Consider the following 25,232-nt stretch of genomic DNA (forward strand, 5'->3'; position numbering starts at 1 on the left):
GAGGATTAGGAAGTTAGAACACATAGATTGTAATCCACGATCCACAAAAAATATACCGTAAAAGAGAAACTTGAGGGGGGGGGGAAATCACTATTTTCTTGATTCCCAATTTTTTAGCTTTGTTTGCATTATACAAAATCTGTATGATTTTAATTTACTTTTACAACAACCATCATTCTACATGGGACTGTCCTTGAAGAGTAACCAGAAGCTTCAATTGGTTCAGAATGCAGCAGCTTTTAACAGCTTTGTGCAAGCCTAAACTTGTGTGACCTCTTTTGCGGGAACTTCACTGGCTGCCAATTTGCTTCTGGGTACAATTCATCGTGCTGGTTGTTATCTTTAAAACCCTACATACACTGCATTCAGAAAGTATTCAGGCCCTCTTCACTTTTCTCAATTTTGTCATCCTGTGGCCTGATTCTACAGTTGTTGAAATTCATTTTTCTCTCTCATTAATCTGCACTCAGTACCCCATAATGACAAAGTGAAAACAGAATTTTAGAAATGTCTGTAAATTTATTAAAAAAGAAAAAAAACCTGAAATATCACATTGACATAATTATTCAGACCCTTTGCAACAACACTGGAAATTTAGCTCCAGTGCCCCCATTTCTCTTGATTGTTGCTGTTATGTTTCTACAACTTGACTGGAGTCCACCTGCGGTAAGTTAAATTGACTGGACATCATTTGGAAAGGCACACACCTCTCTATATAAGGCCTCACAGCTGACAGTGCTTACTGTAGCAGAGCAAAAGCCATGAGGTCAAAGGAACTGCTTGAAGAGTTCAGAAACAGGATTATTACGAGGCATAGTTCTAGGGAAGGCTAGGATAAAATTTCTGCTGCACTGAAGATTCCTAAGAGCACAATGGCCTCCATAATAAATGCAAGAAGTTTGGCACCACCAGGACTCTTCCAAGAGCTGGTCGCCCAGTCAAACTGAGCAATCGGGGGAGAAGGGCCTTCGTAAGAGAGGTGACCAAGAATAGGATGGTCACTCTGACTGAGCTCCAGAGATCCTGTGTGGAGATGTGACAGAGTTCCAGAAGGACGACCATCACTGCAGCCCTCCACCGATCTGGGCTTTATGGCAGAGTGGCTAGATGGAAGCCTCTCCTCAGTGCAAAATACATGGAAGCCCACTTGGAGTTTGCAACAAAGCACCTGAAGGGCCCTCAGACTGTGAGGAACAAGATTCTGACGAAACCAAGATTGAACTGTTTGGCCTCAATTCTAAACGTTATGTCTGGAGGAAACCAGGCATCGCTCATCATCTGGCCAATATCATCTCAACAGTGAAGCATGGTGGCGGCCGCATCATACTGTTGGGGTGTTTTTCAGCAGCAGGGACTGGGAGACTGGTCAGGGTTGAGGGAAAGCTGAATGGAGCAAAGTGCAGGGATATTCTCAGTGAAAACCTGTTCCACAGTGCTCAAGACCTAAACACACAGACAAGATAGCACAACATAGGAGTGGCTTAGGGACAACTCTGTGAATGTCCTAGAGTGGCCCAGACAGAGCCCTGTCTTGAACCCTATTGAACATCTCTGGAGAGACCTAAAAATGGCTGTCCACCGACAGTCGCCATCCAACCTGACTGAACTTGAGAGGATTTGCAAGGAAGAATAGCAGAAAATCCCCCAATGCAGGTGCACAAAGTTTGTCACACCATGCCCCCAAAGACTCAAGGCTGTAATTGTTTCAACAAAATAGTGAAGGGTCTGAATTCTTATGCCAATGTCATATTCAATTTTTCACATTTTAAATCACATTTATGCAGAAATATTGATAATTCAAAAGGGTTCACAAACTTTTAAGCATCATTGTTAAGTTACAGTTTTCATCAAATATTTCAATGTTCATTTTGTTAATATATTATCAATTATAATCATATCCTTTCATGGTAGAGTTTTCATTGTTGATTATTTCCTGAATGTTCCAGTAAACATATTTAAATGAAGTACTTTAGGAAACCATTCTATATGCTAAAAATAATGTGGTCATATGACTTAGTACTTTACCAGGAAAGCACAATCTACAGGTTTAATTTGCTTTCTCATTAAATTTTTGATATTTTCTTCTAGAGAAGCTCAGTCTAAATGACTTCCTCTATATTTGTGTTACTATTGCTCCTTGTGCAAAGGAAGACAATTCAATTTTATACTCTTTAATTCTTTCCGTTCTTCCTGCATGACAGCAGTTCTTTTAAATTGATTTTTATATGGTATATTTCAAAACAGAGAAATGCAGACAAGAGCAGTAAAAAATGGTATTAAAAAAGCTGATCAGGTAACATAGCTATATATATTCAGTTGTCTGTTGTTTTGATAAGCAGGTAGATAAAATGAATTCCTTTTGTGTTCTGTTTTTATATTAGGAAAAGTATTGTATGGACAGGAGAATCCATATTCCTGGTTAATGACCTTTAAAGAAAGCATTATGGAGAAAAGCTATCATGATTAAAATCAATTTAATTAGAATTTATTGGACTTTGTTTTCTACCTTATGAGGAAGACAGTGATATACATACAGCAGCATTATGGATTCAAGACATTTTGTATGAATGTGTATGTCACACACTATTGCGTCAGTGTGGAAATAGCTTATTTCCACTCTAATCTGTCTAGAAAAATGGCTCTCTTGTCTCTTGATAGTACCTGAATTTTTCCTTAAGGTAAAGGTCTGTGTGCCTTTGAATATTCTATTTCATGCTAAACAGAATACCATCAAAGTTAGGTGCAAATGAATTTCTTTGACTCCAGTGACTTGAATCATCTGGTAAATACTTATTTTCAGTGCTCGGTTCAGATCCAGGGAAACTTTAAGCAGCTTACCTACCTCTCTTTACAGCAGGGGTGTCAAACTCAATTTCATTGAAGGCCACATCAGCATTGCGGTTGCCCTCGGGGGGGCGGGGGGGGTGTGGCCAGGGTGGGCGCAGCCTACTGGGTGGGCGTGGCTGGAGTGCGTATGGCCTACTGGGTGTGCATGGCCAGCTCTACGTCGTTCACGTCAAGGGTGCCAGTGGGGGCCTGGGCAGGAGTGTGACAGATCTGAGGGTCTCTGGCAGAAGGAGATGGGACCTGAGCAAGTGTCAAGGCATGGTCCACTGAAGGAGCCTTACTGTTCCTCTCAGGCCATGCAGGGAGAGGGGGCTGGACAGTGGCATGGAGGTCAAATGCCCAGCCCAGCCCTCAAGGCTGCTGCTGTGCTTGTTCTCCTTAGCCAGGTTGCTCATGATAGGTACAAGAGCAAAGTTAAGAGGGAGGCCCATTCCCTCCCCATGTGAGGAGACCTGGCTTTGTATCCAAAGCTTCCTTAGCAATAGGATGGGAGACCCCCCAGGATATGCCAGGAGGAGGGGGCAAGAGGATGGTGAAAGGGCAGCGGGGAAGGACTAAGGCAGGACTTCCCTCAGACCCTCCCTCTCCCTCCCTCCCTCCCTCTCTCCCTCCTTCCTTCCTTCCTTCCTTCCTTCCTTCCTTCCTTCCTTCCTAAGAGTGGTGGGAAAATATTTGAGATGAGGGAGGGAGAAAAACAGGCAAGAAATGCAGCTGGGGAGTGTCATCCTTCGTGAGGAATGAAGAAATGCACCATTGCCTGGAAGTGGCCAGCACATGGCCCTTGCCTACTTCACATATCCGGCTTGGTGGGCTCTGGGGGAGGGGATGCCATGAGCAGCGTGAGAGTCGATGTTACCTGCGCAATGCTGCTGAGCCCCCAGCCTCCCCAGTTTTGGCAGGCAATGGGGCACTCTCCTCACAATGCCGAGAGGCTGAGCTGGGTGGCATGAATCTGAAGAGAAGCACAACACTGCCCAGTCCCTAGCCTGCCCGAAGTAGGCAGGGCCGTGTGCTGGCCACTTCCAGGCAATGGTGCATTTCTTCATTCCTCACAAAGGGTGATACCTCCCCAGCACTTGCTCAGGGGGCGGGGCCGACACGGCAGGGGCTGGTCCCTCGCTGTTTCCAGACAGCCTTGTGGAGTTAAGACTGAATGTGTTTCAGCATAGATGGCCACCACAAAATTGTACATTGGCTCCTGCCGGCCTGGGCTGGGGCCAAGGCAGTGGGAGCCTTTCCCTCACTGTTTACAGGATGGCTTCGCAGGCCACATGAAACCACTTTGCGGGCCGGATCTGGCCCCCGGGCCTTGTGTTTGACATGTCTGCTTTACAGTATGAAGGTTACAATAAATGAATAATATTTGCATTACAATAGAACAACCCCTATGAACAGCACAATAAATATACCCATAAAAGGAGAAGCTCGCCATTCATTACAGATCTGCTCCTAAGGCACCTGGAATAGCCGCATCGTTAAGGCTTTCTGGAAACTCAAGGTGTGTACCATTTCAAAGAAGGGAGACCATCACAGGAAAGGCCCGTCATCATGGTCCCCATAGATCAGACATGTCAAACACAAGGCCCGGGGGCCAGATCCGGCCCGCGAAGTGGTTTCATGCGGCCCACGAAGCCATCCTGGAAACAGTGAGGGAACGGCCCCCGCTGCCTTGGCCCTGGCCCAGAGACCCTCCTTCTGCCAGAGACCGTCAGATCTGTCCCACTCCTGCCCAGGCCCCCATAGGCACCCTTGATGCCAATGATGTAGAGCTGGCCATGCCCACCCAGTAGGCCATACGCACTTTAGCAACGCCCACCCAGTAGGCCACGCCCACCCAGGCCACACCCACCTGGCCCCCTGAGGGCAACCGCAATGCTGATGCGGCCCTCAATGAAACTGAGTTTGACACCCCTGCCATAGATTATGTTCTATAAGGCAGGGGTCCCTGAGGAATCCCGCCCTCCCAGAACTTAAGAACTTGACAGACAGAAGACACTGGGAAAAGGAGGTCCAAGGGGCACCATTGTCTTCAGCCATGAAGCGTTTAAAGGTGACAATCAGTCCATTGACTTAAGTACCCAGAAGAAAACTGTAGACAATAGGGTTCTCCAAGTTACATAGAGAAACTGATGCCACCTTTTGGATTAGTGAAAGCTTCTGAGTGATCTTCAAAGACAGCCCCATGTGGAATGCTGTTCAGTAATCCAAATTAGGATTATTAGGAGGCTGTATCAAATGAGTCACTGCAAGCAGAGCCTGCCCATCTAAAAGAAAATATGACCGATACCCCAGGTCTGCATCTGAGGTACCTGCATCTGTTCTCACAGTGGGGTTTGCAAGTCCAAGGGCATCCCTCCCATCAGATCATCTCTCCCCTGTAGAACATCAATCTCTGAAGGACCTCACACCATAGATGCTTCCCCACTCCCACTACTAGGATGTCTCCCCCCCCCACCCCCCGTTATCATTGACTATAAGAATCCTCCAAGAAAGAAGAGAGAAGTTGCAAAACAGTATTCTCTACTCCCAGTGTTCGGAGGCAGTCCAGAAAGGTACACAATCAATGGTATCAAAAGCTGCTGAGGGATTTAGCAAGATCACAAAACTCATAGCTCTGCTGACTTAGTCTTACCAAAGGTCATCCACAAGAACTTCCACTTCAAACTCGGTGTGGTTTTTGAGCCTGAAACCTGACAGAAGGAGAGCTAGATGATTTCTTTCCTCAAGGTCTTTTCACAGTTGCAAGACCATCACCTTTTCAACCAACTTCACTAAAATGGAAAGGTTGGAAATTGGATGATAGTTGTATAATACTGTCGTATGGATGGCTTCTTGAGGAAGCCTCCTTCAGGGCAAACAGAACTATACAGTTCCTACTTGCATGTTCGCTGAAACCTCTTAAGAAGGTTGCCACGTTCTATTTTGCCACAGTTGCCACTGGAAGAAATTGAGCTTAAATGTGTTCCAGTTTGGTATGACAAGCTGCTGCTTTAGGGACTGATTTTTCCCCCCTAATGCCAGCTGTTGCCTTAACTATTTATCTCTGTTGTGTTGCTTGAGAGAAGAAAGAAAGTGTGTGTGTTCTTTTATTCTACTTCAGTCCTTTTTGGCCTCTGACAATCGGTGTATTTGGAACTGCAGAAACAGAAAAGGATAAAAGAAGTAGAACTGCAAAAAAATCTTTCAAAGAAAATCATTCTCTTAAGAAAAATGTAAATTGTAGAAACCCACTTTTGTCAGCCCTCCCTGGTAAACCAGACAGGAAACAAGGTCAGATGAACTAATTCTACTTTATTCTAAGGCTACATTAACAAAATCTTGCAAGTCTGAAAGTACAAACTTCCCACCAACCCTCTGAACTGCCCAATCAATCAACCAGGGCAGGTCCTTTCTAAATTTCTTCCTCTGGCCGGCAAGTCACTCGGGGCTCCTCCCTCCCTCCCTGATTGTTTCCTTGGCAGCATCCATTCCACTTTTCCCCCCAAGGTCATTCACACATTCCATCACAAACTTATATTTGCTTGTTAGTGCGCTCATACTTTCAAAAATATTATTTCTGAAACAGCTAGCAAGTCGTTAGTTTTTTGCAACACAGTGGCACAACAGTGAGATATGGTAACTACGTCAGAAGTGTAGAATTAACAGTGGATAGAAAATTCCATTTGCTCTTTTTTTTTAAATAAAGAAGTAAACATATTGTTATTAAACCTAGTAAGGCAGCACAAGATTATTCCCAGTATGTATGCGGGGGAGAATCGGATACATAAGGCTCCGATAAAAAGCCACTTTAATTCCTACAGATATGCATTGCAAAAATGCATTCTAGCTAACTATGCTGTGTTACAGTAATTGCATTAAAATTATGCTTCAGATAGAAATTTGTTTTTGGTCTTAAATGGAAAAAAAACATTGATTCTGTAACTCCTGAGGAAGTGGACAAAATCTTCCAATCTGTCAACATAGCCTCCTGCTTGTTAAATCCTAGCACTTCCTGGATTGTCAAGGTAGCCCAGGAAGTTATCAAGCGATGAGTCCATGTGGTGAGATCATCCTCTTTTGAGTGATCTCTCATGGACCCGAAGGAGGCAGTAGTATAGACTTCAGCTCAATCATACAAGAATGAGCAGCTGTGACCATGACTGTTTGGTCCTCCTATCTAGGTCAAGGACATTTCTACAGTTGGTCTTGGATGGGTTCCCTGGGTGCAACTTGAGGGCCCTTCTGGATTTGCTGGTACTGGTCAAAGACTAGATAGCAGGTAGAGCCAGGAGAACCTGTATAGAAATTCATCTAGTGTGCCAATTGCAACCTTGCTTTGATGGGGGGGGGGGACTTCAGACAATCCTGAAATCACCTCACAACTAGACTATTGCAAGTGCTCTATCTGAGGCTGCCCTTGAAACCTATCTGGAAGGTACAGCTGGCTCAAAATACAGCAGCACAAGCCATAATGGGGACTTCTTGTTATGCCCATGTGTCATTGCTGCTTCATGCATTGCATTGGTTCCGTAGCTTCCAAGTGCAGTTACAAGTGCCTGTTTTTATGTATAAAGTTCTCTATGGCCTCAAACCTGGCTATCTGGGGGACTATATCTATAATGGTGTCTGCCCTCCTGGCATATTCATGCAGAGTGGTTGCACTTCAGGTCCCCTCAATTAAAGTGTGTTATCTTGTGGAACCTGGGAAATGTTGCCTTCTATGTCACTGCCCTTGTCTTCTGGAACAGTATCCTCCCACAAATACATAGTCTTGGAGTTCTGCAAGGGCTTTGAAGCCTGACTCTTCCTGTGGAGTCCCTGTCATGTTTTTACTGGTGTGTTTTTAGTTCAGGCTGCCATTTTTTTATTGTATGTTTGGGTACTAAATACCATCCAGAGTCCTGTGGAGTGAGTAACCATGGCTGATTGCACAGCCAGCCAGATTGGATTTGGCATTTTTGTCCATCTATTGAGTCCTTCCCAAGGACTTGGGATAATCAGATGTTGTTTAATAATATTAAAGGTATAATTGCAGGATATAAGGCGCTTACTACTATTAGAACTGCCTTTGCTTTCTTTTGCTACAGTTGTTCTATTTCTATTTGTAGGTTCTTGTACTTTGTAATTTTTTCCAGTTCTTTCTCTTCTTTTCTACTACCCCCAGGGACTGTAACATCCATTATCCAGACTTCTTTGTCTTTCTTATCAACAGTATTATTGCTATTATTGTTGTCAACAATAATAGCAATAATATTACTATTAATAATAATTCTCATTGTAAAAGGAAAAAATTACATTGATAAGTAGCTTATGTTGAAAACTATATTCATGTTGTTATTTTTACACTGTAAAAAGACTGATATAGTCCACATTCCAATTTTGAACAATTCTCACGTTGACATGGGATTGTGAAGAGAGTCGGACACAACTTAGTGACTGAACAACAACAACCAGGTTACTTTACACAGAAGATTTGAGTTGGTTTGACAATTATTTTGACCTGGAAAAGTACTTTGTATCTATTTAGGATGCTAGCTTTTAAAATATTAGTAGAAACTTACACACATTTACTATTTATTATTTTTTATAATATATTTTATTGATTTTTTAACATAGTCACCTTAATATTTGGTAAACAGGGTGTTGTCTGGGTTTACATTTAAAAAACATTCACTAACAATTGGTTTCTAGATCTATAATCCACAATAGCTTTACTTGATTTCCTCTTTTTCCCATAATGTTCTCTTTTGCCAACCTTAAGTTAATACAATTCTTGTTGTTTTGGTAGATAACAATTGAGTATAATTTTTTTTCTAATATTTCTACAGATAATAATCATATCAATATAATATTTCTTTTCTATCTAATCATTCTGGTTGCCTCATCATACAGATCCTGTTTACAGTTCTTGTTTACATTTGTTTTTTCCACAATGTTCAAGACATTCTTACTAGTTAAGATTTTCTTAAAGTTAATTACATTTTAATATTTAAGTCTATTTTTTCTCATGTAAGCCATCCCAATACTTTTACCTTTCTTAAGAATAAATAAGACTAAAAAAAGAATAAGAAGTAAAGAAAAATAAAACAATAGTATGCTACTTAAAATGCATGTTTCCTATAAGCTAATACATATTTATTTCCAAAAATTTTCCATTCTTTTTTACCATAATTAATATATATATATATATATATATATATATATGGATCCTTGGTTTTTCGGGTTTTTCCCCGCGTAGAACTAAAGGTGTGGGCGCAACGTTTCGACGGAGTCCCATCCGTCATCATCAGGCTTTAGCTTCCTTCTTCTGGGAGAAGCATGTGGCTGTTAGATCCACCCATGGGATCACCCCTCTCACCTGTCATCGCAAACCTCTACATGGAACACTTTGAAACCCTCGCTCTAGAAAAATCCAACCACAAACCCAAACTCTGGCTCAGATACGTAGATGACACCTTCGTAATCTGGCCACACGGCAAAGAAAAACTGGATGACTTCCTCATACACCTCAATAGCCTACACCCCAAAATACAATTCACCATGGAAACAGAAGCTAACAATCAACTTCCCTTCCTTGATGTCTTAGTCTACAAGAAATCCAACGGCTCCCTAGGACACACTATCTACCATAAAAAAACACACACAAACTGCTATCTGAACGCACTCTCACACCACCACCCAGCACAGATCAACTCCGTAGCCAAGACACTCATCTCCAGAACAAAACACCTAGCTGACGAACAACACCTAAAAACCGAACTACACACTCTCACTAATGTACTAACAGCCAATGGATTCCAAAGAAACACGATTACCAACTTAATCCGAAGAGAGACACCCACAAAAACCCAAGACAGAGAACAAGAAAATGGCAAAGCCCTCCTCCCATACTTAAAAGGGACCACAGACAGAATCAGCAAGGTCCTCCAAAAACACAACATCAAAACAGCATTCTACACAGACAGAAAAATATCCACCATCCTAAGAAACCCCAAGGACATAATTGGGTTAGAAAACCAAGGAGTATACGAAATCCCATGCACCACCTGCCCCACCACATACATCGGACAGACCAACAGAAGAATAAGTTTAATTTAATTTAATTTAATAACATTTATATACCGCCCTTCTCCCTGAGGACTCAGGGCGGTTCACAGGGCAGAATAAAATACCAAATACAAACATTAAAAAGAGATTAAACAGTAGCCCTAGTTAAAACAATAAGAGTACAATTCTAAAAACCCCAAGATAAAATTAAGAGACCAAAGATAAAACAACCCCACCGGTCCCCATCAGGCTAGGCCAGCTTGTACAAACAAAAACGTCTTGAGATCGCGACGAAAGGAGCGAAGATCGGGCGCCATCCGGAGCTCTACCGGTAGCTGATTCCACAGCTCCGGAGCGCCCACAGAGAAGGATCTCCCCCTGGGGGCCACCAATCAACATTCTCTGACCGGTGGCACCCTGAGGAGGCCCTCTCTGTGGGAACGCACAGGGCGCAGGGAGCTTGATGCCGGCAGCAGATGTTCCCTAAGGTACTCCGGCCCCATGCCATGGAGGGCTTTAAACACCGTTACCAGTACCTTGAATCTCACCCGGAAGACAACTGGCAACCAATGCAGCTCACGGAGCAGAGGTGTAACGTGGGAGTATCAGGAGACTCCCAACACAACTCTCGCGGCTGCATTCTGTACCAGTTGGAGCCTCCGGGTGGTCCTCAAGGGCAGCCCCATGTAGAGAGCGTTGCAGTAGTCCAGACGAGAGGACACGAGCGCATGAGTGACCGTGCACAAATCATCCCGGCTAAGATAGGGCCGCAACTGGCGCACCAGGCGAACCTGGGCGAAGGCCCCCCTGCACGCATTGAAGAGCACAAAAACTCACTTAGAAAGGGAGAACAAACTTCATCCCTGGTCCAACACTTTGAAGCCACGGGACATGAAATTGATTTTAAAAAAACCAAAACTATCGCCAAAATTGAACATTTTAACAACAGAATAATCAGAGAAGCCATTGAGATAGAAAAACGCCCCCACAGCATGAATACACGAGATGATACCTCTCGTCTACCAGCCATTTGGAAACCCACCTTGATTGACAGACGAGGCCCAACCACCAAGAATGATACCAGACCCAAACTCATGATAACATCACATGACATCACCACCACACAACCATTCAAAAAGCAAATCCGAACCCACAACGAGAAAGACACACAACCACAAAACAGAAACCTAACCACAGCTGCAACATCAGCCACTTTAAACCCCTCCAAACCACACAATAAGCAAACTGACACCCACTATAAAAACATGGCACCACCACAAACACGAAGCCGAACAAAAGCAGCACAACTCACCAGCTCAGTTCTGGAGCTGGCAGCTGAGACCAGCCCATCCACTCAGAACACCCCCCCACCCAATCAGAACACACCCACCATTCAAAACACACTCCCACCCAATCAGAACACACTTGGTCCCCTACCCAATCAGAGCACACCTCCACAGAACACACCCCCTCTGGCAGTTTAAAAAAGAGGAACTAACAGCCACATGCTTCTCCCAGAAGAAGGAAGCTAAAGCCTGATGATGACGGATGGGATTCCGTCGAAACGTTGCGCCTACACCTCTAGTTCTACGCGGGGAAAAACCCGAAAAACCAAGGATCCATATATATATATATATATATATATATATATATATATATATATATATATATATATATATATATATATATATATATATATATATATGTAGATCTAGAGTCTCGGGTTTCTTCCCGCGTTCCTTTCATCTTCAGAAAGTTGTGGCGACGTTTCGACGAAATCCCATCCGTCATCATCAGGCCGGAGTGTTCCTCCTGCTGCTTCCAGGAGCAATGCGTGGTCTGGCTGTTCCTTTCCTTCCAACTGCCGGTGGGGCTGTGTTCTGACTGGGTGGAGGCGTGGCTGCTTTCTGATTGGGTGGGGGTGTCCTCCGATTGGGTGGAGGCGCGGTTGTCTTCTGATTGAGTGGAGGCGTGGCTGTCTTCTGATTGGGTGGATGCGTGGTTGTCTTCTGATTGGTTGGAGGCGTGGCTGTCTTCTGATTGGGTGGGGTGTGTTCTGAATGGGTGGGGTTTTTTGTTGTGTTGTAATATCCTGAGTGTTGTGATTTGGTGTCCTGAGGAGTGGGCTGTGTAGTGGCCTCCAGAGCTTTGGTTTGGCTCCGAGTTCGAGGACCTGCTATGTATCTCTGGTATGGGTCAGTCAGGTTCGTGTGTGCGTTCTTCTGCTTGGGTGATGGCACTTTTGCTTGACTTGTTCTGTCTTCTGTGTGGGGGAGTTTTTGTTCTGGGTGTGGATGAGTCTTGCTGGGGCTGGTGGCATTTGGGGTTGTTTGTTGTTTTTTTAAATCCTTGTTTGCTGAAATTCGTTTCTCTATCAATGCTGGTTTCCAAATGTCATGTAGGCGGGAGGTGTCGTCTCGCTTGTTCATACTGTCTGGGTGTTTTTCTATTTCAATGGCTTCTCTGATTATTCTGCTATTGAGATGTTCTATTTTGGCGATTGTTTTTGTACCTTCAAAATTGATGTTGTGTCCCGTAGTGTTTATGTGTTGTACTAGTGAAGATGTGTGATCTTTCTTCTGTACTGAGTTCTTATGTTCTTCTACACGTACCTCTATTCTTCTGTTAGTCTGTCCGATGTATGTTGCTGGACAGGAGGCGCATGGGATTTGGTATATGCCCTGGTTTTCCAGTTCTATTTTGTCTTTGGGATTTCTCAGGATGGTTGATATCTTTCTGTCAGTGTTAAATGCGGTTTTGATGTTATGTTTGCGTAGTACTTTACTGATTTTGTCGGTTGTTCCTTTTATGTAGGGCAAGATGGCTCGTCCGTTGTTCTGTTCTTCTTCTTGGATGTTTTTCTGTTTCGGAGTCCCCTGCTGAATCATATTGGTGATTTTGTTTTTTTGGAACTTGTTTGCTGTCAATATGTCTGTCAGGGTGTGTAGTTCTGTTTGTATATGTGTTTTATCTGCAAGGCGTCTGGTTCTTGTTATTAGTGTTTTGGCTACTGAATTTATTTGTGCTGGGTGATGATGTGATTGCGCATTGAGGTAACGGTTGGTGTGCGTTTTCTTTCGGTAGACTGTGTGTCCTAGGGTGCCGTTTTGTTTTTTGTATATAAGTACATCCAGGAAAGGTAACTGGTTGTTTGTTTCAATCTCCATGGTGAATTTTATTTTGGGATGTAGGCTGTTCAGGTGTGTTAGGAAGTTTTCTAGCTCCTTTCTTCCGTGGGGCCAGATCACGAAGGTGTCATCCACATATCTGAGCCACAGTTTTGGTTTGTTTGTAGTCTTTTCCAGAGCGTTAGTTTCAAATTCTTCCATGAAAAGGTTGGCGATAACTGGTGATAGAGGGGATCCCATTGGTGCGCCTTCTATTTGTTTGTATCTCTGGCCTCTGTGTATGAAGTATGTGTTTGATAAGCAGTGTTCTGCTAGTTCTATAATATGGTTTGGTGGTTGGTATTTGCTTCTTATTGTTGATAGAGCTTCTTGGACTGGCACCTGGGTGAATAGTGATACCACATCGAAGCTGACTAGCAAGTCTTTTTGGTCTATCTGTAGATTTTTCACTAATTCTATAAAGTGGTATGAGTTTTGGACATATGAAGCTGCCATTTCTGCTTGAGGTTGTAGTTGTTTTGCTAGGTATTTAGCTAAGTTTTGTAGTGGTGAGCCTATAGAACTTACTATGGGTCTTAGTGGGATTCCATCTTTGTGTATTTTGGGGAGGCCATATAGTTTTGGGCATCTGGATGACTTCTCCCTGGGAATGATTGTTTGTTGGATTTCTTGACTTATAGAAGTTGATTTTATCTTTTTCTTGGTGGTCTTTTCTAGATAGGTTGTGGGATCTGTATATATAGGTTTGTATGTAGTTTCTTTGAGTAAGTTGGACAGTTTCTCTTCATAGTCTGATGTGTCCATTACCACTGTAGCATTGCCTTTATCTGCTGGTAGTATGATTATGCTGTTGTCTTTTCTTAGGTTTTGCAATGCTACTTGTTCTTCTTTTGTTAGGTTGCTTTTGGGTGGTTTGCTTGTGCATAGGATGTGGGTGACTTCATGTCTGACTTGGTCTGCTTCATCTGCATTGAGTTTAGTTAAGCTGGTTTCAACTCCACATATGATGGTTTCTGTGGGAATTTTCTTTGGTGCAACAGCACCAAACAAGTTGACAGCAAACAAGTTCCAAAAAAACAAAATCACCAATATGATTCAGCAGGGGACTCCGAAACAGAAAAACATCCAAGAAGAAGAACAGAACAACGGACGAGCCATCTTGCCCTACATAAAAGGAACAACCGACAAAATCAGTAAAGTACTACGCAAACATAACATCAAAACCGCATTTAACACTGACAGAAAGATATCAACCATCCTGAGAAATCCCAAAGACAAAATAGAACTGGAAAACCAGGGCATATACCAAATCCCATGCGCCTCCTGTCCAGCAACATACATCGGACAGACTAACAGAAGAATAGAGGTACGTGTAGAAGAACATAAGAACTCAGTACAGAAGAAAGATCACACATCTTCACTAGTACAACACATAAACACTACGGGACACAACATCAATTTTGAAGGTACAAAAACAATCGCCAAAATAGAACATCTCAATAGCAGAATAATCAGAGAAGCCATTGAAATAGAAAAACACCCAGACAGTATGAACAAGCGAGACGACACCTCCCGCCTACATGACATTTGGAAACCAGCATTGATAGAGAAACGAATTTCAGCAAACAAGGATTTAAAAAAACAACAAACAACCCCAAATGCCACCAGCCCCAGCAAGACTCATCCACACCCAGAACAAAAACTCCCCCACACAGAAGACAGAACAAGTCAAGCAAAAGTGCCATCACCCAAGCAGAAGAACGCACACACGAACCTGACTGACCCATACCAGAGATACATAGCAGGTCCTCGAACTCGGAGCCAAACCAAAGCTCTGGAGGCCACTACACAGCCCACTCCTCAGGACACCAAATCACAACACTCAGGATATTACAACACAACAAATAACCCCACCCATTCAGAACACACCCCACCCAATCAGAAGACAGCCACGCCTCCAACCAATCAGAAGACAACCACGCATCCACCCAATCAGAAGACAGCCACGCCTCCACTCAATCAGAAGACAACCGCGCCTCCACCCAATCGGAGGACACCCCCACCCAATCAGAAAGCAGCCACGCCTCCACCCAGTCAGAACACAGCCCCACCGGCAGTTGGAAGGAAAGGAACAGCCAGACCACGCATTGCTCCTGGAAGCAGCAGGAGGAACACTCCGGCCTGATGATGACGGATGGGATTTCGTCGAAACGTCGCCACAACTTTCTGAAGATGAAAGGAACGCGGGAAGAAACCCGAGACTCTAGATCTACACATACAGACACCCGCGAGAATCTACGAAAACATATATATATATATATATATATATATATATATATATAATATATAATATATATATATATATATATATATATATATATATATATATGTATATATATATGTATATGTATGTATATATATATATATATATATATATATATATATATATATATATATATATATATATATATATATATATATATATATATATATATATATATATATAGTCTTTAAATATTCCATTTAATAAATCTAGTCATCTGGTCTTTTATGTTTTATTCAAAATGTTTTATTCAAAACATTTTTAATCCATTGTAATTTTCTTAAAGTCAATCACATTTAAATATCTAAAACATTTCTTTTATATAAACCATTCCAAATCTTTTATATTACTCATATCAAGAAATAAAATAAGAAGAGAGAAGAAAAAAGTACTATGTTACTTGAGGGGCTCCTCCCTCTTAAAATAAAATTCATATCTAAAATCTTTCTATTTCTTTAACCATATTCAAACAGGTGTTTCTTTTTAAAATATTCTCTCTGATAGGTCCCATCATCTATTTTCTTAATTTTCACTTTAGCCTTTTTCTTTTGCTCAGTATCTTTCTTAATCAATTTGTTCTGCTGAATCAAAGAATCTTTCCATATTCTTATAAGTGTTACTGTAGATATAAAAGGTAAGTCAAGTACAATATCTTTCTAAGAGGCATTTGCCCTTTCATGTTTGTTGAAACTCTTTTTCTTTCTTATTTTCTCTGTTTCTCTTATTTTTTCTCTCTCCAGTTCTAGTGGTGTTCCTGACATCTCTGCACTCCATTTTGTCCAATCTTTTTTCTTAACCTCAAGTTTGTTTTGTGGTGTCAAAGTATAAGTTGTCTTTTCCAAATCCAATATTTCTTGTGAATTTTTTTCCACTTGGGTTAAATCATACTTCTTTGTTTTGTTAGGTTCCATTTTTAAGTCTCTATCCTCAAATTTGTGTTCAGTTATCTGTTTTATCTGCTCCTTCTCTATTGTTGCTTTATGGGGGGGTGTTGTAAAGTTAAATTGGAGATGAATTGGTTTCTATTTTCAAAGTTATTTTGGATTTCTTTGTGGTTTGAAATCATTGTTGTTTGAATTAGTTGCAGCATATCATATGTCTCCTCTTGAAAAGTGTTTATTTTTTCTTGATAAGTTCTTTCTACAAGTCTGATTTTCTATGAAGTTTCTATCAAGTTTTCTTTTCTCTGCAAATAGCTTTGGAGTGACAGCTAAGTAGATACTTATAATCCAGAAAGTTCATAAATATTTTTTTTCCTAAATTTTATAAGTCTCTCTTTGTCTGTAGCCCAGATTGTTTTCTTTTTTGTCACAGCTGTTCTCTGTTGTTAGAGCTTTGAAGGTCACAAGCACAGATTAGTTTTTCCCAGATTTTGCAAAGTCCTGTATGAAAGCCATAGCTGTCATAGTCTTCATCCACCACTAGATGTCAGCACTGATTTATTTTTCAATTTTCAAAATAAACATAACCATTCAGCAATTTCAAAGTTATCCAAATTTAAGTTTTATATTCTTTTCTTTTCATTTCAATATGTTTTAGTCCTCCATAAAAGATAGAGAAAATCGATGTTCTTACGCAGATTCAAACGCTCTGTTTACAATCAGTTTAAAGTAGTACTTTTTGACTGTGGTTGCTTATGGTTTGGGCTAGACTGAAGTTAAGCTAGCCTTTTTCCTGTTGGTTTCTGGAAGGCTTCTCCTGGATCGATCGCATTGACCGCCATCTCTCCATGGTCCACGGGACTTACTTCCTTCTTTGCCACGTCTTTGGGGTGACTCTGGCCCATTTAGGGTCCCCTAACAGGAAGAAAATCAGCCGAAGGGCACGGAGCCCTGAAATTCCTCGGCTGCTGCAATACTACGCAAGACCGGAAGTCCATATTTACTATTTATTATATTTTAGTCACAGATGATAGGAATACTGTTGAACTTTATTTTCAGTTATACCATAAAAATAATAATCTGCAGATGGTAGTATCTAGTTGACATTGATTGATCCTGAAAGTTGAGCAGAATCGGCCCTGGTTAGAATTTGGAGGAGAAAGACAACCCTAGACTAGGAAAAGGCTGAGGACTTCTTTAATAAACCACATTTTTAAAGAATGTTCTGCTATATTATTACCAAGATAGCACTTTGGCTGTGTCCCTGTCATAATCCAGAACTGGACTTGACTCAAAGGAGACTTGATTTACTATTGAATCAAGTGTGGCCTAGAAATTCCTGAAATGACATTGCTGGGCTCACATATCACACCCACCCATAACAGGCTTTATTGAATTTATGTACTGTATTGTGCAAACAGAACAACTGTGTTTGCTATTTTCCCTTTCTGGCTGTGTATGTTTGCTTCTTGCTGTTGCCTGGTTTTTGTCATCTTCTGTTCCTTGTTTTTTTAATCATTGTGTCTGTTTATTATTCTGTATGTTTTTATTTGTGAATGTCTGGTGTCGCTAGCAGTTGGGCAGTAGAAAGAACTGGGAAATAAGCAAACTGTTTATTGTTTTGTATGTTATCTGCACTAGAATCAACAAACCATTATTAAAACAAGCTATGGTATGAAATCAACATAATTGGCCGCTATTTATGTGTTCTGCCATTCAAGAGGCAGGTTTGGGCCTAAACACAAAGTTGTTCCCCAGTGAATAGCAGCTAATGCTAATGCCAACTAGAAACATTAGTAGCCTTTTTCCTTAGGACAACCTCTTTAATCTGGCTTCTGACTACTTAATCCATTCCTCATTCAGTTCTGGCTGCGATGAAAATTGGATCCCTACACCTGTACAGTTCCTTCTTCCTTCCTTCCTTCATAAATGGGTTGATTAAGCAGTTATCTATCCATCTGCAGAGCAGGTGTCCCAGACATTGACTACATTGTTCACTTGTTTTATGAATGCAAAACTGAAAAACTCTGCTCTTTGGGTTGTTTGTCTCTTGAAATAGTTAACTTGACAAGCAGTAAAGAAATTAAAAAGAATTCTTGACTCCATGCTGCTGCACGGGGTCAAGTACTCTAGTGATCAACTTAGGGAGTGCTAAACCAATCCCTCCTTTAAGTCATACAAGTAGTCCTCAACTTATGATTGGTCATTTGACAACCATTCGCAGTCACAAAGCCTCAAAACAGGTGTATGGCCAATAAAGCACCGTTGGCCAATATAAAATGTTATTGCATTTTTGGTATTTATCAACCTGTTCACATTTATAACCAGCCAAGTGCCCCAGAGTCAATGGGGAAGCCAGCAGGAAAGGTTGCAAGCTGAGGGAATGTTGGATGTTAGGTCTGTTATTCCAGGATACCAAGGGATTCCCCCTCTCTTCTGTGCAGGGAGTGGAAATCCTCCCATGTGTTGGAGAAACAGATCTCAGATCTGGTGAAAACTCCAGCAAAGGGCACAGACTGAGCCTTTCAGAATGTTAGCATTTTCCCTTTCCTCTGGAAGCCTCAGAACACTGGCCTTCTCTAGGCCTTCTCCCCCAACATGTGATCACTTAATGACTGCAATTGGGAAAGCCGGGATTTTGATCATTGAGCGAAATGATCATGTGGCATCTTGCTTAACAACCTCTTCACTTAACAACTGGGCTCAATTCTATTCATAAGTGGAAGACTACCTGTATAATTAAAAATGTAATTTACCTCAGATCAATCTTGTGTTCATCAACCAATACAGAAAATGCAATTTGGAAAGCCTAGCTCTTGTACATCCGTACATCTACATATGCTTGTACACATCTGGCTGACCCCTAGGTTTCAGTCAAGAGATACAGACCTTGCTAATTCTTTGCTGCCTCTTAGTGAGTGAAGGATCAAATTATCAGTAGTTGTAAAGAATAAAAGAAAATGGGTTTACAGCACCACAGGAGATAGATTGCAAGTAATAAGAGTGATGAATATTTATTTATTTATTAATCAAGTTTGCATAGCTGCCTGTCTCACCATAAGTGACTTAGGATGGCATACAACAAGTGGATAGACAAAAAATAAAAAACAGCAAATATAAGCATAAAAATAATATTAAATATTATGAAAACAGATGTACAAATGCTAGGCAAATAGAGAATAAAAATAGCTACCTCAGCAATAGAGCCTTCGAAGCATATCTCTAGTTTCCTTCGTATGATAACATAACCAAGTCGTGAGGGCCTTCTGGAATGTCAAAAGGGATGGGGCTAACCTAATTGGGGAGGGGGGGAAGAGGGAGAATGAAGAGGGTGCCAGAGCTGAGAAAGCATATCTCCTGGAACATGTCAAATGTAGATCTCTAGTGATGGTACCTACAGTTTGTTTTCTCTGCCAGATTTAATGGGGCAGGCTGATTTAACCAGAGAGGTGGCCTCTCAGATAGCTTGGAGCTATGCCATGAAGGGCCTTAAAACAACAACAGCACCTTGAATTGGACCCATAAGCAACTGGCAACCAGTGCAGCTCATGGAGCAGAGGTATAACACATTCAGTTCTAGGACTACATATAAATGCTTGTGCCACTGCATTTTATACAAGCTGAAGCTTACAAATACTCTTCAGGGGTAGCCCCACGTAGAATGTATTGGAATAGTCCAGTCAAGCATTGACTACTAGGGCATGAGTGATTGTAAGCAAGGCCTGACAATCCAGGAGTGGATACAATTGGTGCACAAGATGAAGTTGTGCGAAGACCCTCCTAGCCACACCTGCGACCTGCTTATCGAGCAGGAATCATGAGTCTCAGAGGACCCTCAGTCTGAGTCTGTCTGGGGCAGTGCAACCCCATATATTACCAAAGGTGGCATAGTCCTGGCCCATTAGCCCCAAAATTCAAGCCATTCAGTTTTGCCAGGCTTAGCTGAAGCCTCTTGTTTCCCATCCAGACCCTCACAGTTCCAAACACCAGGATTCACAATATTGTTTAGTTTGCCAGTGTAAAGATATATCATCAGGCATCATCAGCATATTGATGATATCTGATTACATGCCGATGGAAGAGCTTATTCAGTGGCTTCACATATATGTTAAAAAGGAGAGGCAAAAGGACCAAACTTGGAAGGATGTCATGGTCAATGGAATTGAAAGTCATCAAGAGATCAAATAAGGCAAGGATGGATGCACTAGCTATATCCATCCATGCCAGAGGTCATAGAAAAGCACCACCACTAATACCATCTCCATCCCATACCTGAATCTGAATCTTGCCTGAAAGGATCTAGATAATCCATTTCCTCCAAGGCTCTCTGAAGCTGTTGTGCAACCATCTATACTACTACCTACCCCAACAAAGGGAGATAAGAGACTGGAACACAATTATCCAGAAGGGTGAGATTTGGTGATGGCTTCTTGAGGATACAAGATGACCGAAAGCCACTTTAAGAGGCAAAGGAGTAACACCCTCACTCAAAGAATTAACCACCATCAGAACTCACTCACACATTGCTGTCCTCCCCCCCCCCCGGGCTGCTTTAACAAGCCAGGAAGGGCATGGATCTAAAAAGCAGGAGGCCAAATTCACAATCCTTGAACGTGCCTTTTGGAGGAATCTCCATGTAGTGGAGAATATTAGGCAAACCTAGAATTTCACCTGTGGCAATTACAAATCACGGTTGTTGGAATATCCTGCATTAAAACTGTACAAATAGCAGTATAGCAGAGATCCATTCCATATGCATTGTGAGGTGCACTGTGGGGACAGCAAAATTTAGGGAGGTGTGATCTCATGCCAGCTCTGGGATAGAAAGAGACTGTAGCAAAGCAGCTTGTGGATTTGGGCTATTATTTCAGATTTATTATGTCCTCTAAATCTGAACCATCCAATGTTTTGGTTTGCATAAACCCAACTCTCCTAACTAAAGCTTGTGGTGGGATACAAGTCCCATTTGTGTAAACCCCAAATGACAGTTCATCAGACTGTGTTGTATTGTGCAAATAGACTTGAGAAGAAAAGAATTCCTATTTCATGACCTATTTGATATCCCAAACAGAACAAATTTAAAATGTGCATACCTAACTTCCTTTTTTTAAAAAAAATGATAATTGTATTCAGCTGTTTATGTTCTCTTCTCAGGCTTTCATCTTGAAGTTGTATCATCATGAGAGAATCAGAAGAAGTGTCCAGGAGTACCTTGGACAATGAATGGAAGAGCACGAGAAAACAAAAAGAATGTGGCATATGAAAAGGATTGAATACCTGGAGGTATTAGTTGCCGTACATCTGTAAAAATGGGAGTTAATTTCTCAAAGTACAAATTAGTTTAGACAGTCAGCAAGCTTGGAGTTGTGCTATGGAACTAGGAATAAACATTTTGTCCCTTTGTTGCCAGTGACAGAAAATTGATGGATTATGATTTTCCCAAGTTGGAAATACTTGTTTTTACCTATCTAGGATATCCTTATGACTACATAAGGAATAATACATTTCATAACTGCATTGGTTCAGAATGGGCAATTGACTTGTCAACAACAGCAACAAAAATGGTCGACTTTATGAACTGAGACAGAGCCTTCCAATGCACTTTGTACACCCTGGGAATTACTGTGCTGTATGGCCACCTCCTGAAGGCCATGATGATTTTTAGAATAAGGATATCATCTTCCTGTTGATATCTTTGAAGAATCATAAGCTTAATCAGAAAAATGAATGGAAGCAAGGAATGTGACAGTGGGGACAAGGATGGAGGGCTGCCAGCAGTACAAGTCCCAGTTGGTTGGCAACGGAGGGTGGATCAAAATGGAGTCCTGTATATTAGGTAAGTATGCAGATATGTAAATTGGCTTAAAATGCCTTCATCAGCAGAGTTTTGTGGAATAAACATTGCTGAATTGGCAGGAAAATAATAGATGACTCTTACGCCCATAAACAGTAATCTCTACTGTCCTGAGAAAGCAATAATAAAACAAAATGTCTAAAATTAACTCTGTCTACAAACCTGCTTAGCTCACTTTTTCAAGTAGCTTCTATATTAAGAACTAATTTGTGGTGTGTTTTTTTTTTAAAAAAAGTGTGGATAAACCTGGGTGAAAATATTTTCTGCAATTTCTAAATACAGATTAAACAGAGAAGCTGCTGATGGAACATATTTAATAACTTTGTAGAACATAAAAGTTCAAAGAAACAGCACTAACATCTTCTTACAAAAATATTTAAAATTCCAATGTAACATGAGCCTTTTAATGCAGAGATTATTAAAGAGGCATTCAAAAAGCTCCACAACTAATAATTAACATTATTTAATAATTAAGTTGACTTGTGGGGAATAAATTGTATTTGTTCGAGGGCATGAAAAACAAAAAAAGCCCCCATTAAAAATCTGTTGTTAATATATCACTTAAAAGTCATGTTTGTATTTTCTCATAGGTTTAGATGTCTGAAACTTTACATCTATTATTATCTGCCATAAATGTGCTTAAGAAACAAATAGGGCATATAATCATGTACAAGCCGAGTGATGTGTTGGGAATCACTGAATACCACACTGTGGAAAACTGACATAATGAAAGAGGCTGACAAGTCATATACATCAATGTGTGGATGGTGAATGTCCTCAGTGTAACAATTTTTCTATCCATTAAGTTAAACATTTTAACACCCGTATTTGAACCATCCTACAATCCTGCTTGGTTTTGGATATTTGAAAAAAAAAGTTCAATTCCTCAAATTGGATAGTCTATATTGCCTCTAAATGGGTAAATTTTACATTTTTGAATGTCGTGAACTGTATGCTCAAAGTAAAACATTTATCAAATCTGAAAAGTGGTCAGTTTAAGATGGCTTCTTGTCCTGATCCAGCAGGGTTTCTTAGTTGGAACCATGTTTGTCTTCCAAGAATATTATATAAACATATTATACTCAAATTTCATAATACTGAAAATACATTGAGAAATACATTGACAGTATTGTAGAATTAAAGTTTCTTTCTGGTTCAGATTTGACCAGTTTTTTTACATGCAGAATGATCAGGAGCTTCTCTTTGTATCCATGTTGGAAGGGACTTGTCTTCATGTGCTACTTGTGGCAGGGAAGTTTCTTTTTTTTATTGAAAAGTTTTACAGTACATTTTTGAATACAAAACCCCTCCCCTCCTCCTCCCCTCTCCCCAAACCTCCCCAACTCTCCCCTCCCCTCCCCCCTCCCCGACTTCCCAGAGCTAAATACAGGGTATAAAAATACAAACAAACAATCTAAAATATGCAAACAACAATAAAATATTAAATTCTATCGCACTTTAACTCTTAATAAAATAACTACAAGCTAATTATACATCATATAAATCCGCTACTTATTCAAATGCTAAGTGAAACTTTTTAGTCCCATATTTATTCTGGATATAATCAATCCATCTTCTCCACTCCACAATGTATCTCTGTTGCGATTGGTCTTTCAAATACGCTGAGATCTTTGCCATTTCCGCCAAGTTGGAAACTTTTAAAGTCCATTCTTCTATAGTCGGCAGTTCTTCCTTCTTCCAATATTGCGCTACTAAAAGTCTCGCTGCCGTAATTAAATTCAACATCAACTTAGTGTCCACAACGGTAGTATCTATGATAATACCCAATAAAAACAGTTGCGGACAAAACTTTATCCTTTTCTTGAATATTTTTTGCATATTCCACCAAATTTTAATCCAAAAAGCTTTAACCCTTTTACAAGTCCACCATATATGAAAATACGTTGCATCCTCACAACCACACCTCCAACATTTGGGCTGGCAGTTCGGATACATACTTGCTAATTTTTTAGGATCTAAATGCCACCTATAAAACATTTTGTAAAAGTTCTCTCTTAAGTTTTGGGCCTGTGTAAATTTTACATTTCTCACCTAGATCTTTTCCCAAGTATCCATTGTAATAACTTCTTGAAAATTCTGAGCCCACTTTATCATACAATCTTTAACAAGTTCCATCTCTGAATCAATTTCTATCAATGCAAGATATATCCTTTTTATATGTGCTTGACCTTGATATCTAATTTGCTTTACCAAATTTTCATCAATCATTGAAAAACCAGTTTTCTGGTCCTCTTTCCACCTAGCCTGTAATTGCGCATACTGAAACCAGGTTTGTACAATCTTTTCTTCTTTTAAAATATTATATGAGTTTAATTGCCATACGTTCCTCTCCAAACTTAAGATCTCCTTGTATGTAGTCACATCATGTTTAAATCCAACATTTATATTTTTATTGCGTGTTTAGGTATTGCCCAAATAGGTATCTTATAATTTAACTTGTGTCTGTACTTTTTCCAAACTCGCAACAGAGCATACCTTAAAATATGTATCTTAAACAACACCTTCTTATACAATAAATATGCATGCCATCCAAATAACAAATCATGACCCTCAAGATTTAATAATCTCGCTTATGTTAAATTAAACCAGTCACTTATCGCTGACAAAGCAGCAGCTTCATAATATAATTTAAAATTAGGCATTTTAAGACCACCTCTTTCACGCGTATCTTGCATTATCTTAAATTTAACTCGTGGCTTTTTCCCTGCCCAGACAAATTTATTAATTCCTTTTTGCCATTCCTCCAAATTTAAATCCTTTTTAAGTATAGGTATCATTTGAAATAAAAATAAAAAATTTGGCAAAACATTCATTTTCACTGCTGCAATTCTTCCCAATAAGAATACCGGTAATTGTAATTTTTCCCAACTATCTCATTCTTTTTGTACTTTTCCCCATAACTTTTCATAATTATTTTTATATAACTTCACATTTGAGGGTGACAAATATATCCCCAAATATTTAACCCTTTTAACTATTTCAAATCCCGTTAGCTCTTCTAAAACAGCCTTTTGTGATACTGTCATGTTTTTAGACAACATTTTAGTTTTTTGTATGTTGACCTTAAATCCAGAAACTTTCCCATATTGCGTTATTATCTCCATCAATTCTACAACTGAATAATCAGGCTGAGTCACTGTAACAACCAGATC

The 25,232-nt window shown here is 40.6% G+C and overlaps 1 protein-coding gene across 1 annotated transcript in view; it reads left to right on the plus strand.

The window, feature by feature from the left end:
• The window catches only part of MBD5 (methyl-CpG binding domain protein 5), a 153,508-nt gene that overhangs the window by 72,673 nt on the left and 55,603 nt on the right, over positions 1 to 25,232 (plus strand). The window contains exon 3 of the mRNA XM_083350436.1: positions 21,360 to 22,041. Coding sequence (XP_083206562.1) covers positions 21,929 to 22,041 — 113 coding nt within the window. The 5' untranslated portion in view covers positions 21,360 to 21,928. The remainder of the gene's footprint in view (positions 1 to 21,359; positions 22,042 to 25,232) is intronic.

This window comes from Vipera ursinii (assembly GCF_947247035.1).
Source record: "Vipera ursinii genome assembly, chromosome: 1".
NCBI classification, from domain to species: domain Eukaryota; kingdom Metazoa; phylum Chordata; class Lepidosauria; order Squamata; family Viperidae; genus Vipera; species Vipera ursinii.